Below are 16,847 nucleotides of genomic sequence, written 5' to 3'. Positions count from 1 at the left end.
GGAGGCACTCGGGGATTTTGAACAGGAAGTGCCAGGGTAAAAATAGAAGGGGTAAAATGGAAAGATCAGCCAACAGGTAAATATTAAAGGAGAGAAAGACTAAAGAAAGTAACATTTTGAATGCAAGAAGCATCTGTAAAGAAAACTTCCTGGGAGATTTTCATTGATTTGCCACCCTGTGCAAGGATAGAGAGGTCAGACGTGACTGCAAAGTTTTTGTCGTCACATCTGAGACACAAAGGTACAGATACAGGGATGAGAGGAAGGGACAGATGCTGAGGTTGGATTTAGATAAGCTGAGTCCTAAGCGACCGTTGCACACAGGCTCGGGGAGGGCCAGACCTGAGAGACGTCCGTGGACTACCCATCCAGGATTCTGAGAGCCCACAAAAACCAGATTTTGCCAGATTTTCTTCAAAAGGACTAGTTTGATGTCAGAAAATGAAATCGCCAAGAAGGCAATCAAGGATGGTGATGAATGGGAAATCGACTCTCCCACAAAGTGACCTTTCCCCCGTCATGACTGTAAACCAGTTGATTCTCACAAAGCTGCCCAGCAAATAGAGCCGGAGCACCACTACCTTGGCCGCCAGCAGCAGCCCGCACTTCGTCCGACTTCTCTGAAAGCTGCAGGATCCAGATGCTTCGTTTGAAACTGTCCTTGAGTTTGGGGACACGTTGGCCTATCATGGGCTTTCCCCCAAAGAGCAGAAAATAATGAATTCTTCCCAAAAGACAGCTTTCATAAATGGCTAGGACTTCTTTGCAGACGCAATTCCTCTCAAAACAATAACTATTTCAAATTCTTCCTTACAGTGTAACCAAAAGGGCAATAAGTCTGTCCAGTACTCGTGGCAAGAACTAAATGCTTCACCTACTGCTATCATGTGTTTCTCTCCCCTCCTGGCCATATTTTAAAATATAATATCTCCTATTTAGATGGCACTTTTAAAATTTACTTTTATGGAGGTGAAATTGATTTATAACATTATGTAAGTTTCGTGTGTACAGCACTATACTTCTACTTTTGTATTCACTGCAGTGCTCACCACCAAAAATTTAGTTTCCATCAATCACCATGCAGCTGGTCCCCTTTACTCAATTTGCCCCCATTTCCCCTCTGTAACCACTACTCTGCTCTCTGAGTCTACGTGTTTGTTTTTCTTTGGTTTGGCTTGTTCATTTATTTTGTTTTTTGTATGTCTGTTTGTTTTGTACATTCCACATATGAGTAAATTCACACAGTGTTTGTCTATCTTTGTCTGTCTTGTTTCACTTAGCATAATAACTTTAAGGTCCATCCATGTGACAAAGGGCAAATGTCATCTTTTTATGGCTATGTAATATTCCACTGTGTATATATACCACATCTTTCTTATCCATTCATCTGTTGATAGGCACTTACCTTGTTCCATATCTTGGCTATTGTAAATAATGCTGCAATGAACATAAGGGTGCATATATTTTTTTCAAATTCGTGTTTTCATATTCTTCAGAAAAATACCCAGAAGAGGGGTAAGCTGGATCCTACTGTAGTTTTACTTTTAATTTTTTGAGGAATCTCCATATTGAAATTTTTATTAAAAAATTCAAGCATCTTGAGCTTCCCTGGTGGCACAGTGGTTGAGAGTCCGCCTGCCGATGCAGGGGATGCAGGTTCGTGCCCCGGGTCCGGGAGGATCCCACGTGCCGCAGAGCGGCTGGGCCCGTGAGCCATGGCCGCTGAGCCTGCACATCTGGAGCCTGTGCTCCGCAACGGGAGAGGCCACAACAGTGAGAGGCCCGCGTACCGCAAAAAAAAAAAAAAAAAATTCAAGCATCTTCCATGAATAGTATTTCATCATTTTTCCTGATAGCTTCCCTAAAAATCAATCATAACTTTATTATGTGACAATAATGGTTCAATAAATCATTGAGATTTGATGAGTCCATTGCGGGTTATGAAGATAAATGTCATCTCTTGCCACAAAGAAGGCTCAGGCTGCAGAAATTCTTCAATAAATATTTATCAAGTGCCCACCATGTGCCAGGCAGAAATGCATACAGCTTGCCCCATATCCTAAACCAGGAGCATTGGACCTTTTAATTAAATCAAGCCTCCCCTTTGTAACAGAATGTCACCTCACCCAAGGACAGTCCCCACTAGAGATAAGTTTCTGCCTGTACAGCACTCATACTAACCTTCAATGATGTCCCTTTTTCTACCGCTTGTTTTGCATGTGAGGAAAATAAGGAAAAGTAAAACTAATCCATCTGCCAAGGACCTAGGGAGAGGAGATGGGAAAACGTGAAACACAAATGTGTTCCCCACGGCTTGACCCTCACTTGCTCCCTTAATTCCTACCCCAGTGGTCTGAGAATTTTAAGCATCCATGTTTTTTAGCTCTTCATTTAACAAAAAACAACAGAATCACACTTTGTCTCTAAAATGCTTAAATAATATGGAGGTAAAGCATAGAATTTTCATACCAAACATAGACACCAAAACAGAAAGTGAAGTAGCAAATCACCGATGGGTACAGTCTCTTACCATTTGAAAGTTTCGTGAACAAAATATGCGCGGTAAAGACAACATTACTTTAAAATTCAGCAATTTCCCACCAAACTTCTCAAAACTAACTTTTTGTTTGGTCTTCTTATTTCCTCTATGTACTTTTCCCCCAAACTCCCACAAGTTTGCCATAATCTCCATAACCAAAACTGCAACTCTTGCAAGAGGGAGCAGAACTGGCTGCTTTGTGACTCTGCCTTTTAGGACCTCAACTGGACGATGAAATCGCACGAGCGCCTGGCTCAGAGGGACTCATTCAGGGGAATTAGCTTCTTACCCTGAGATGTGTAAATGCAGAGTGACGCTGCTGGAGGCCTCTGCTGTGTCATTTCCATTCTAATCACCCTTGTTTCCAGTTGTTTATTAGTTCATGGCAAGAATTCCATCTCCAGCTACAATTCCAGCCCAAGCACGTTTCCTTTCTCATGTCATTTGAGGTGGAGAAAACAGTTCCACTTGCTACTCTATAAACTGAGAAATGGTCAGAAACCAATGGGCGGCTTTGTGGTGTCCGGATGCTCTTGGTGTTCTAATTTGGAAAATGCTTTATAAAAATAAAATTTCACAGATTGCCTAAACTTTGAACAGATGTAGTTTTCAACTTAAGAACCCTGCGTGAGCTGTTAAAAACATAAAGATTTTTTTTTTGCCTTTTTTGAAAGTATGGAAACTAAAACAGGGTCTTCTAATAACAGATAGAACAATGCTTCAGCACCATTTAGTTCCATCACAATTTGTTGGACTGCTTGCTGTGGGTGTTCTTGTGGAGGAACAAAACACTAGATACTCTCCTTGGCTGATGGTTAGAAGATGCTGGTTGTGACATATATACATGATATGCGATATATATAGCAAATGGATCAATAATCATCATCCACAAATGAGATCACACTGTCCTTTGCACTCAGGTTGTGATAGCAGGAGACACCATGGGCTTGACTGCCAGGTGAACGCCCTTCCCATCATTCCCAGGTGTCTCTAGACGCCCCCAAAGTCTTCCTCTGCGTGCTCACATACCTCTTTGTCAGAGGAAGTCCCCACTCTGCAGCACGTAAGATCTGCCCTTTGCCTTGTGCTCCCGCTTGCCTCTGCCCACCCCCCCACCCCGCCACGTAAAGTCATGGGAGAAGCCACACCACCATCATTCCCAGTAACAGCATCAACTTCTAGCTTGTGGTGTTGCCTCTGGAGGAACCAGCTCTTCGGTCCTCAATGTGCCAGAACTTGTTTGGGTCCTGGATAGACTCAGACAGGCTGGCCATCATCTAGCTGTGGGCCATACTTCCTCACTGGAACACAGAGACTTCTGTTTCTATCGGCACCCCTTCGACAATTCCCACAACAACTGGTTATCTCCACTTTCTCATCATTTTTTTTTAGGTCATGAAAAATAATTCCATCATGTTCTGACCCTCAATCTCAGCCAAATACGGTCTTACGGGATGAGAAACATAAAACAAAACGAAACAGAAAGCATGTTTTTTTGCCCTGTCATCCTATTTTTGCTTCTGAGGCTAGGTCATAAAAGGCACTGCAGCTTCCACCTTGATCTCTTGGATGGCTGGCTTTGGGGGAGGCCTGCCACCATGTCATGACATGGAAACTCACACAGCCCTGTAAAGAGGCCCACATGGAGGAAACTGAGTCCTCCTACCAATAGCAAGCACCAGTTTGCCAGACACGTGAGGGAGCCACTTTGGAAGATCTTCCAGCCCCCTTTGAGGCTTAAGATGACTGGTTCGTCAGCCAAAATCCAACTGAAACTCATGAGAAATAGAAGCCACATTGCCTAGTCAAACCACTCCCAAGTTCCTGACCCACAGAAACTATGAAAGATAAAAAGAGAGCACCTCTGTTTACAACATGGTTTACTGAATATTTTAAGTCCACTGTTGAGACCTGCTGCTCAAGAAAAAGATGCTTTGTAAAATATTATTGCTCATTGACAATGCACCTGGTCATCCAAGAGCTCTGATGGAGACGAACAATGAGATTAATGTTGTTTTCATGCCTGCTAACACAATGTTCATTCTGTGGCCCATGGATCAAGGAGTAATTTCTACTTTCAAGTCTTATTAAGAAAAACGTTTCCTAAGGCTATAGCTGCCATAGATGGTGATTCCTCTGATAGATCTGGGCAAAGTAAATAAAAACTTTCTGGAAAGAATTCACCATTCTAGTTGCCATTAAGAACATTCACGATTCGTGGGAAGAGGTCAAAATATCAGCGTTAAAAAGGAGTTTGAAAGAAGTTGATTCCAACCTTCAGGGATGACTTTGAGGGGTTCAAGACTTCAGTGGAGGAAGTAGGGGGAGATGCAGTAGAAAGAGAAAGACAACTAGAATTAGAAGTGGAGCCTGAAGATGTGATTGAATTGCTGCAGTTTCATGATAAAACTTGAATGGGTGAGGAGTTGCTTCTTGGGGATGAGCAATGAAAGTAGTTTCTTAAGATGGAATCTACTCCTGGTGAAGATGCTGTGAAGATTGTTGAAATGACAACAAAGGATTCATAAAATGACATAAACTCAGCTGATAAAGCAGCGGCAGGGTTTGAGAAGATGGACTCCAGTTTTGAAGGAAGTTCTACTGTGGGGAAAATGCTATCCAACAGCATGTCGTGCTTCAGAGAAATCATCTGTGAAAGGAAGAGTCAATGGACGTGGCAGACTCCACTGTTGTTTATTTTAAGAAACCGTCACAGCTACCCCAGCCTTCAGCAACCCCTGCCCTGACCAGTCAGCAGCCATCAACATCAAGGCAAGACCCTCCACCAGCCAAAAGGTTATGACTTGCTGAAGGCTCAGATGATGATTAGCATGTTTTAGCAAAAAAGTAGCTTTAATTAAGGTATGTACATTTTTTATACATAATGCTATTGCACACTTAATAGACTACAGCATAGTATAAATAATAACTTTATAGTATAGTATATAGTATAGTATAGTATATACTACAGTGTAAATAACTTTACAGTATAGTATAGTGTAAACATAACTTTTATATGAACTGAGAAATCAGAAAATTCATGTGACTCATTTTATTGTGACAGTTGCTTCATTGTGGTGGTCTGGACCAAACCTGCAATATTTCAGAGTTATGTTTGTTAAATTCGTCCCATCCAAGAGGATGGAATATCTGTCCATTTATTTGTGTCTTCTTCAGTTTCTTTCATTAATATCTTACAGTTTTCGATAGGCAAGTCTTGGTTAAGTTTATTCCTAGGTATTTTATTCTTTTGATACAATTGTAAATGAGATTCCTTTTACATTTCTCTTTCTGATAGGTCATTATTAGTGTATAGAAATGCAACAGACTTTTGTGTATTGATTTTGTATCCTGCAACTTTACTGAATTTATGTATTAGTTCTAACAGTTTTTTAATTGGGTCTTCAGGATTTTATATATGTAGTATCATGTCATCTGCAAATAGTGACAGTTTTACTTCTTCCTTTCCAATCTGGATTCCTTTTATTTCTTTTCCTTATCTAATTGCTGTGGCTAGGACTTCCAATACTATGTCGAATAAAAGTGATGAGAGTGGGAATCCTTGTCTTGCTCCTGATCTTAAAAGAAATCCTTTCAGCTTTTCACTGTTGAGTATGATATTGGCCGTGGGCTTGTCATATGTAGCCTTTATTATGTTGAGGAACATTCCCTTTATACCCACTTTGCTGAGAGCTTTTATTATAAATGTACGTTAAATTTATCAAATGCTTTTTCTGAAGCTATTGAGATGATCGTATGATTTTTTTACCCTTTATTTTGTTATGTGGTGTATATCACACTGACTGATTTGTAAATGTTGAACCATCCCTGCATTCCTGGAATAAACCCCATTTGATCATGGTATGTGGTCCTTTTAATGTATTCCTGATTTTGGTTTGCTAATATTTTGTTGAGGAATTTTGCATCTATGTTCATCAGGGACACCAGCCTGTAATTCTTCTTTTCCTGTGGCATCCTTGTCTGGTTTTGGTATCAGGGTAATGCTGGCCTCGTAAAATGAGTTTGGAACAGTTCTCTTCTATTTTTGGGGCGAGTTTGAGAAAAATTGGTACCAATTCTTTTTTGAATAATTGGTGGAATTCACCAGTGAAGCCACTGGTCCTGGACTTTTGCTTGTTGGAATGTTTTTGATTACCTGTTCCATCTCCTTACTAGTAATCAGTCTGTTCAGATTTTCTATTTCATCACGGTTCAGTCTTGGTAGATTATACATTTCTAGAAATTTATCAGTTTATTCTAGGTTGCCCAATTTGCTGGCATACAATTTTTCACAGTAGTCTCTTATGATCTTTTGTATTTCTGTGTTGCCCATCAACACGTAAATGGATAAACAAATTGTGGTCTATCCATATGTAGTCTATAAAATATAATAAAAAGTAGTACATGCAACTACGTGGGTGAGCCTCAAAATAATTACACTAGGTGAAAGAAGCCAGACAAAAAGCACGTATTTTATGATTATATTTAGAATTCTAGAAAATGCAAACTAAATTATAGTGATGAAAAGTAGATCAGTGTATAACACCAAGAGTGACCCTTAATGTAAACTGTGAACTTTGTGTGATTATGGTGTGTTCCTGTAATACATGCACCACTCTGTGGGGATATGGATAGTGGGAGAGGCTATGCGTCTCTAGAGGCAGGACGCACATGGGAAATCTCTGCCCCTGCCCCTCAACATTGCTGTGAACCAAAGACTGCTCTAAAGACATAAAGTCTTAATAAAAAATTTTTTTGAATAGATCAGTGATTGCCTGGGGATGGTAGAAGTGCCTAAGAAAGGAGATGGAAGAGAGATTTCAAAGAGGCATATGGAAACGATTGGAGGTGATGGATATGTTCATTATCTTGATTGCAATGATGGTTTCAGTAATACATACACATGTCAAAGTATACCAAATTGTACACTTTAAACACGAGTAGTTTATTGCCTATCAATTATTCCTCAATAAAACCATTTTAAAATTAGGCTTAGGTGCATTTTTAATAAGATAGGTAGTTAAATAATTTGGGGAGTTAGTTTTTGTTTGTTCTATATCTAAAGCCTACGTCAAATGCTATCAGAAACACTACCATAAATATCCAAAATATTCGGCCAAAAAATATAATAGAGATATAATTATATCAAACCAGCCAAGAGCATGTAACCACTTGCAGACAGCCTGCACAGCCTTGGGGAAGAAGAGAGAGGAAATTGCCTGTCAGAGAAGCCTCTTTTTAGGACGAGATTAGCCATCCTCTCCTCATGCTGAACGCGTCCCACTGACTTCAAAGAAGTCTCTAGATCAGAGAAAAATACCGCTGGGCTAAATAATTGTGCTGAGTTGAGGCTCTCTGAAAAAGATCCTCTTTTGAGCTGTAGCCATGATGACATTTATCACATCATCAGTGATAAGAGGGCTTTGGGGCGGGACTCAGGAGCTACTGAAGTGCTCTTAAGCTACAAAGAGGAGAAAAGAGACGCATTTCAATCAAAGCAGAAGTTTCAGAGTCATGGGAGAGTGGTGCGATTCCTTGCTGGAGAAGTGACTGTAACAAATACGCACCTTGCTGGTGAGACTGGCTTTGCTGGTTATCAGCAATTTCTGGAAAAACCACCGGAAAAAATGATAGCTGAAGAAAGAGAAATCTATTACTCAAGCCACCATAATACAATAGCTTAACATTGACTCAAGCGCAGCGTGTGCACTGGGGTCACACCAGTGGGCACGTATGATTGCACCCGCCACAAAGAAGCAGAAACACGCAACTGAGGTGAGGTGGCCCAGGTAATTCACATGCACAGGGTGGCCTGCCGGCCGGAGAAACAATCAGCCCCCAGATAATATGCTCAGAAACAGAATAGGGATTGAATTTTCAGGATACTGGAGCCATAGGGTCTAAAGTGTTGCTGGGGGGAAAAAAGAAATTAGTGGATAGACTTGTGTCATTTGGTGAAGCAGCAGGCTTAATAGAAATATCTACTTTCTTCATGCTTTATGGTGAAGATGATCAGTCAAAGCTGAAATCTGTTCCCATGACTGAGGTAGCAAAGTGATTAAGTGTTCCTGGTAAACTATCAATTCAGACACCCGATGAGTATTAGAATTAAGGAAAGATGTAGCACTGGAGAATGCACTGAAAACGACTCGAATTCTAAAGGTCTCTACTACAGGGCTGAATGTGTTACGTGAGTTAATAATGATTTGGGCAACACAGAGAAGGGAGACGTTAATACCACTTTGGGTTGAATACGGGGGTTTGTCGTTACACAAGGAAGCACAGGGGGTGACATAAAAACAGGGGAGGCTCTCAGTGTCGTGTGCACAGAGGTGCTCAGCATAACAGTTTTTATTTCATTTGTCATTCAAGAAGAACAAAGGTCTGCAGCTTTTGAAAACAGAGAAATAGAGAAATCCTTCATTTGCTTCGTACACCAGAAAATAAAGGTCTTCCTCAGCCACAGGAGCTACCTTCCTCTGTTACAGGAGTCCCATGCTGGGTGCAACCCTAGTGGGTGAAAACCTCTTGGACCCACCTTGAATGGGATCGAACCCTCTCCCCAACTCCCCTTTGTCCACACTACACTAGGAGCCGGGACGGAGCTCAGCCCAGGGGTGCAGAGACAGAGGTCTTCATCTACTTATTTTCTGACTGAGTTTAACCAACAGTGAGCCATAAATTGTCAGTTCCAGCCACGTGGCACACTCACCTCTAGCTACCCGTGAGCACTGCTGTTGTCATGAGCCCGTGGCTGCCCCCCCTGCTTGCTTCACAGGTAGAGGGCCAGCAGGACACCCCACCCTCATTAGAAACAGAAAAGCAGTGGGACTGGGAAGCATATTTAGGTCAACTGTGTGTCATAGCAGGCTTCTGTGCAGAGAGCTTGAAGCTTCTCTGGAATGATTTCCACCGAAGCAAAGCATTCACTCTGTATTGGCAACAGCATCAAAATATGCCAGACTCTGCATGTACAGCCACTTAATCAATTCAGAAACATTCATGGGGCGTATATTATATGCCTATTATGGACGTCGGGAGTAGGGTTGCCAGATTCAGCAAATAAAAATACAGGGCGCCCAGTTAAATTTGAATTCCGGATAAATTCTTTAGTATAAGTAGGTTCCCTGTGTAAAAACATAAAATGAGACAAAATTTTCAAGAGTTTATCTAAGCAAAAATCAATTCAAATTAGTCAGCGCCAGACAGGAAGTGGTTAGAAATGCTCCACCCACAGGAGCTGGGGAAAGACTTACACAGATCAGAGAAACAGCAGAAGCAAAGGAAGGAAATCATTGATGGGCTGTAGCTGAAAGCTGGTTGGTTGGTTGTGATGGGCTGGCCTTAGGGTTTTTGTATTTCGTTTTTAATTTATTTATTTTTGGCTGCGTTGGGTCTTCGTTGCTGCACGCGGGCGGGCTTTCTCTGGTTGCGGCGAGCGGGGGCTACTCTTCATTGCGGTGCTCGGGCTTCTCATTGCAGTGACTTGTTGTGGAGCACAGGCTCTAGGTGTGTGGGCTTCAGTAGTTGTGGCACGCGGGCTCTAGAGCGCAGGCTCAGTAGTTGTGGCACGTGGGCTCAGGAGCTGTGTCTTGCAGGCTCTAGAGCGCAGACTCAGTAGTTGTGGCTCACGGGCCTAGCTGCTCCACAGCATGTGGGATCTTCCCGGACCAGGGCTCGAACCTGTGTCCCCTGCATTGGCAGGCAGATTCTTAACCACTGCGCAACCAGGGAAGGCCCTGGCCTTAGGTTTTGATCTTGTAACCTGGAGGCGTTTACAAGCTACATTTCGGTTTGCTTACACAGGCCACCAAGGCATTAGAGCCACCTCAGTCCGGTGGCCTCCTTGTTTCATTAACAAGGAGTGGCAATGACCAGAGCAGATCTCCTGAGCAGAGTTCCGTGGAGGAGAATAAAACTGGAGAGGACACTTAGGGACCTACTGTGGAATGTCTTCAATAGCAGGCCACCAGCCAGTATGCGACCAAAAGTTGGGTGGGCGTAATTCAAGAACCAGCTGTTTAATTTCTTTTAGGGGAATGACCTTTGTTTAGCAAAACACCTGGAAAGGACTTGTTGGTTATGGAAAGGTAAGCCTCAGCGTCTGGCCAGGAGAAGCAGAGACAGGTAGTGAGAAAGCTGACTTACTCGGCATGAAAAGGAAGAAGGAATGACATATTCTGATACAGCCCTGCAAGAGAGACATAAGAGGGAAATACTGAGGACAGCACATGTCAGGAGGCCAAAGGACAGGGAGGAAATTTTGTCCAGGAAGAAATTCTCTATAGGAGCTAAAGAATATGAAAGAAGTCAGAGCTTCCATCTTCCTGTCGTCAGCTTCGTCTCTGCCACTGCCCTCACACCTTCCAAGTCTAGGCCTCGCTCATCTACCCGAGACGTGTTTGAGAGGTGAGGAACAGTGGGTGTGTGACCCACTCAGCTCGGCATGACCGAGGTAGCGAGCAAGCCCCGGGCGGGATGCCAGCAGGAAAGAAGGAAGGATCCCCAAACAGGACATCAAAGTGAAGGATGAATGTGGGAACCCACATCCCCGGGAAGCCGCACAAATCTTAAGGAAGACAGGAATGTGTCATTTGGGGTTAATGCAATTTCATTTAAGTCTCAAAAACCAGGAATCCCAGCTAACACCTAGCTCCACATATATAAGGCAACTTTTATACCCAACTCCTGAGAGTTTGGGAAAGAATGATTGCATGTATAGATCTCCCAGTGTCCAAACTTCCTTCTTTCTCTCCTCTTCATAACTAATTTTTAACATCTTAGCACCATCACCAACGTTTATTCAATCTCAGGAGAGATGGGCCAACTCAGATTGATTTCCTTTTCTCTTTGTTACCATCACGGGCAAGATGTGTCATTGGGATGTCCGTTTCACGGTTCTGTCCCTGTGCACCCAGCGATGAATGTTTAGGTGAGAAATACTGCTTTGCTCCTACCCCATCACCTCCATGTATTTGAGTGTAGAGATACATGTGTTCCCGTATGAGATTGCTCTATTTCCTGCAGTGGGTGGATTTATTCTACCATCTATGAAAGACCAATGAAATGCTTCTTGCAACTGCTTATAACATTTCTCAGCTGAGGTTCCAATGGTTTCCCCAAAGCTAAGTACTGATACACAATGACAGGGTTAGATTCACATAGTGTATTGTTATTTCTGGAACAATGCCTTCAGAATGATATGATTTGGCCAGTCACCTGCACCGCTCTAGACTGTCCCTTGACTATAATAATTGACACTTGAGAAAGTTTCCTCCTGGCGGGAAACTCCATTCAGAGAACAGAGCATCTGCAGTGGAGGATGTCCGATGAGTCATCAGAACATGAAAACGGTCAGGATCCACAAGTATGTCAAAATGTTCACGTAACCCTCCTTGCTGGAGAGACACCGGCAATTAGTTTTTGCAATTATTCTGCTGGTTCTCTTTCCTCATCTCCTGAAAGCTACCGCAAAAGGGCTCCATGATTTGACATTCCTTATCCCTGGGGTATGTCCATGATCTTCCTGCTTTCTTTGGAGCATTTGGGAAATCCGCAAACCTAACCTTCGATCAAGTAGTTCGATTTGAACAGGATGTGAAAAGGCAAAAGCTACCTGCCTGGTTCCCAGGTTAACTACCCTGCAGCTTCCCTGACGTTGCTGACAATCTTCCAACTTGCCATCTCCTGCCTCTTCCACTTATTCATGTCATTTATTCTGGCAAACATTCATCCTGACCGTTGCAGCCATTTCCAATTGAACGCATCTGAACTGGTCAGTTCTTCTTTGAGTTTTCACAATAATTACTATTTCTATTTCAAAAACCCAAAGCAACAAATATCTACCCTTTAGCAACAGTGCTTTTTAAAATATTGTTTTTATTTCAGTGCCTTTATCAACAGATACATGCACACGCTAGGAATTTCTTCATATTCATTTTATAAATGGTCTTTTCTTAACTCCACAATTAGCATGGCCAGATGAGCACACACATGTGCTAGGGCCTTTTAATTTAAAACAAAACCCAAAACACTATCTATCCCTAACTTCACAGCACTTATAGTCTAAAAGTGCTTATTTACCCAAGTCAAATAGGTTTCTTAGTGACAAATCTTTCTTGCAAGCTATCAAAAATTTTAAGGCATGTCTCCACTTAATAAATCACTTTCTCATTATTCCTGGGTAATTCTCCTCTGCTCTTTGCCTCTGTTTTTTGCTATTTTCTTATCTATATTCATTTTTGTTTATGAGAGAAGTACAAAGTAGGTGAAAATTAAATATTTTCACTTTACCTAATAATTGGAATATAGGAGAAAAGTTGAAACTACAGCCAAAAATCTAATTTGAATACAAATAAAGTTTTAATATTATCAACCAACTTTTTTCCATTCTATCTTTGAGCCTTGTTGCTAACCATAAAAACTGTCTGTCCAAGGACAAATGACAACAGAGCGCATTTCATCCCGAACATTTGTCAGAATGAAAGGTAAATGGCAAAGTGATACTGAAGACTCCTACTTGGACGTTACGTGTGCACGTGGTACCTGGTGCCAGGACAGAGCAGGAACCTCCAAATATCACGTTTCTTTTTCTTTCTCCAAACAAATGGGGCAGCTCAGAGTCTGTGGCGAGGGCTAGACTATAACAGAACAACGTCGACTCTGATCATCTGTCAAAGCAAACTGGACTCAGAGAAAAGAAGGTGTTCTGGGCCAGGCAATGCCAGTGGGATGGCAGACAGCACAGTGATAGCAAATAATAATAACACCTCAGGGAACAAGCCTTACTCTCTCCACGTCAGGAAGCTTAGAAAGGAAGGAACACAGAGGCAACCAAGAAATCAGAGTAGTCTTCATGGCACTGTGTCTTCTCTGCATCTTGCCGATTAACTGAGCCCTACATGTGCTAACCAAGGAGTCCACGGGGGATGAGGTGGGAGAGGCCCCCCGGGGATGCTGGAGGTAGGGGTGATGGGGAAAAAAGAAAAGGGTACAATTCCACTAGGGATAGGGTATCTGGAGACTCTGTCTTCAAATCCAGTGGACCTCTAGGCACAGTTTCAGGCCCTATTTAGGATTCCGTAGCAATTTTTAAGACAAAGCAATTTTCCTAAACATCCCTAGTTTTTACTTTAGTCACTTGTATCTGGGTGTATCTGGGTCTTATTCAAGTTCCCAGACATTCTGCTCACGTTACCTTCTAAGTGCAAATGAGAGGCTGGAAAGGGTCAATATTCACACCAGCTGGGGGCTTCAAATAAGGAATCTGAACACAAAACAACAAGAACTACAGCTTGTGGGACACCCTCCTAAGAAGCATCAGAACTGATGCTCCAGACATGGCAGCGTTCTCTCTACCACTCAGCACCGAGGGGTGAAGGAGTGTCAGAGAACACATCATGGCAGCCACGGCCCTTCTCCAAGACCAAAGAACAAGTCATTTCACCCATGGCCAAGCCCAACACCCAGGCGTTCTGTCTTCCAATGCTGCAGTAATATTATTCTACTAGGTACAATAGCTCTAATAGCCATAGTGCCTACTGTGAGCCAGGTACTAGCCGAAGCCCCTGACAGGTGTTACTTTACTTAACCTTACAACCACTCCCCTGATGGAGGGACATTCTGCTATGTTCCTTCTTCAGGCAAGGAATCTGAGGCCCAGAGTGTGTAAGTTCCTAGCTCAGTCTCAAAACTGGGGAAAGGGCTGAGCTTCCTACCCTGAACACCCGCACTCCCTGCCACTAAGGAGTGTGCGTGTCCCCCTGCTCCCTCCCCCCATGGCTCCATCTGCAGAGAAGACTGGCCCCCTGGTGCTTCCTTAGCCCGACTTCACTGTGCAGTGAATTACTAAATTCTCCTGGGCATCCGGTGGCCCAAAGCATCACCAGAACACAAAGTCTTGAATTTAGTTAATACTGGGCTCTCTCGCTGTAACTGAGAGAATAACAGCTTGTTTGTCCTCATTCTTTCCAAGATCCCTCACTGTTCCTTGAAAGGGTTTAAGCAATTTGATGCCTAAGAGCAATGTCATCATCTCCAGGCCCAACTCCTGTAGCTCTATGTGAAAAACAAAGAATTTGTCACCGTGAAATAACAGGAGGGATGAGAAAGCAGAGGGGATTGCAAGCTGGGTTATTTTTTTTACTGGCTCTGGTGAATTCTCTAATTGGCAGTTGGACCCCATACCAGAAGCAGAAATGTGTGCAAGGCCTCGGGCTAATCATCTCACACCCCTCGCAGTTAGGAAAACTCCTAACTAGAGCTTCCTGAGATTGATTTCTTTTCTTTCTTTGTCCTTTTGGAGGGCAACTAAAATCCACCTTTGCGGGCACAAGCCAATAACTGACCCTCTTTTCTGCTGCACAGAACCTGAAGCGGGTGGCGGAGACCTGGATGGATGAGTTTGCCGAGTACATTTACCAGCGGCGCCCGGAGTACCGGCACCTGTCCACGGGGGACCTCTCCGCGCAGAAGGAGCTGCGCAGACAGCTCAAGTGCAAGGACTTCAAGTGGTTCATGGCGGCGGTGGCCTGGGACGTGCCCGAGTACTACCCTCCAGTGGAGCCCCTACCCGCAGCCTGGGGGGAGGTGAGGCGCCCCCTGGGGGTGGGAGTGGGCTGCTGAAACCCTCAGCTCCCTTGCCCTGCGGCCAGGGTCAGCTGAAATGATCTCCCATAAATATATGTCCTCTGTAGGAATTGCTGGGGAAGGGCATTCAGCTCACCCCTGGAACCCCTGGCCACTGTTGACTCCCCAAATTGATTCTTTAAAAATGCGCCTGGAAACTGTTTATTTGAGATTAGTGAAATTGCCCTAAGAGCTTGCAGAGAATGAAAGTGTCCGTCGTGCTCTTGTGTACATAAATGCGACCCGATGTCCACGGTAAAATCCCTCCCTGTCCGCGCGCGCGCAGCCTGGTTGCCATGGGCGTGTGCAAGGACGAGGTGCCCCGATGGGGCTGGGCGGCTTTCCTAACCAGGTGTGCAATGCAGAATCAAGAAGATGCGCTTAAAAAAATAAAAAAAATAAAAAAATAAAAAAAGAAGATGCGCTTTTCCACAATACCCTGAACTGGGACAAATGTGGGACCTCATGGGTTCCTTAGATAAGCACCAACCTTTCCGCCTCTGAGCGCTTCTTTTAAATTTTACTTCATGATCTAAAACGGAAAGAGCTGAAAGGCCCCAGTTGCCCAATTTAAAGCATCTATATTTTGGCATATAAAGGACTTTTGTGCTGGGTTCAGTTCTGTTCAGTCTCGTTACTGTGGCCTTTTCCTCTTAGGAGAGGGTGTGCTGGAGCAAGGACTCAAATTGCATGAGGTGAATTTAGTCTGCAATTTAATCTGCTCGTAGCAGGGGGCTTGGGAGGGGGGGCGCGGGGGCGGTGGGGAGGGATGCTGGCGCCATCCCCACGCTCAGGAGCGGACTGTCTCCCGTCGTGCAGGTGCCTTCCCATCGTCGTTCTTGACTTTGTGGTGTGGAGAGAACAGGCGCTTGTCCGGTTAGTGTCTGTGGCTTGGCAGAGTTCTGAAAACAGGTGGCCCCCAGGCGTGGCAGGGGAGGCCTGCGCGCTGGGACAGCGTCCTTGGGTGAGCCAGCGTCCTGGCTCCGGGCAGAAAACGCGTTCAGCAGGTTACACGTGCGCTGCTTGTTTCGCTGAGGGGCCCGTAGAGAGGTGGTCCTCTGCTTGACCTGCGGTACCTCGGGCATGAAGGACAGAGCGAAGGCTGGCACCAAGGCTTCATCTCCTAATATTTTTTTGTATATGCACGTGGTCCTGATCGTGGATGTTTCAGTAATTTGGTCTCTGATCCTTTGCATCTTAAAGATTTCACTAAAGCGTCCCTGGAATATTAGTAATATTACTCTGCTGGTATTCATTTTTGTTATCTACCAGGGGCTTAATTTACAGCAGCAGCAATTTAAAGTAGACCCCAGAGAGAACCTTCTTAGTCTAAGGTGTTGTAAGACATAAGAATTTGTTACCCAAGAAGCAGGTGAGTTTCTTCTTCGAGTTTTTGGGTTATGTCTGCCATCTTTCCCTAATAATCTAAAAACAGTCCTGCCTTAGCGACTTAGTAGGAAACTCCAAGAGCCCGCGGCCCCGCCCCACGGCAGAGTCAAGCACGCGGAGGGGAAAGAAGCCCTGCCTGCCAAGTCCCTTCTGCCTCCGGAGCCAGCTCCCGGAAGCGCTGCTGTTGGTAGCTGGCCTGATGGCTTCAAGGTAGCTCCGCGGGGCTGGAGCGCTGGTCGCGCAGGCCCTGGGCGCCCGCGGTCCCAGGGGAGTCTCCGTGGTGCGCCCTATG

At 44.0% G+C, this 16,847-nt stretch overlaps 1 protein-coding gene across 1 annotated transcript in view; it reads left to right on the top strand.

Moving 5' to 3' along the window:
* GALNTL6 (polypeptide N-acetylgalactosaminyltransferase like 6) overlaps positions 1-16,847 on the top strand; it is a 1,139,747-nt gene that overhangs the window by 1,062,404 nt on the left and 60,496 nt on the right. The window contains exon 9 of the mRNA XM_032633792.1: positions 14,906-15,127. Coding sequence (XP_032489683.1) covers positions 14,906-15,127 — 222 coding nt within the window. The remainder of the gene's footprint in view (positions 1-14,905; positions 15,128-16,847) is intronic.

This window comes from Phocoena sinus, chromosome 6 (genome assembly GCF_008692025.1).
Source record: "Phocoena sinus isolate mPhoSin1 chromosome 6, mPhoSin1.pri, whole genome shotgun sequence".
NCBI lineage: Eukaryota > Metazoa > Chordata > Mammalia > Artiodactyla > Phocoenidae > Phocoena > Phocoena sinus.
The sequence above is the reverse complement of the archived record's forward strand: the minus strand, read 5'-3'. Positions and strand labels throughout refer to the sequence as shown.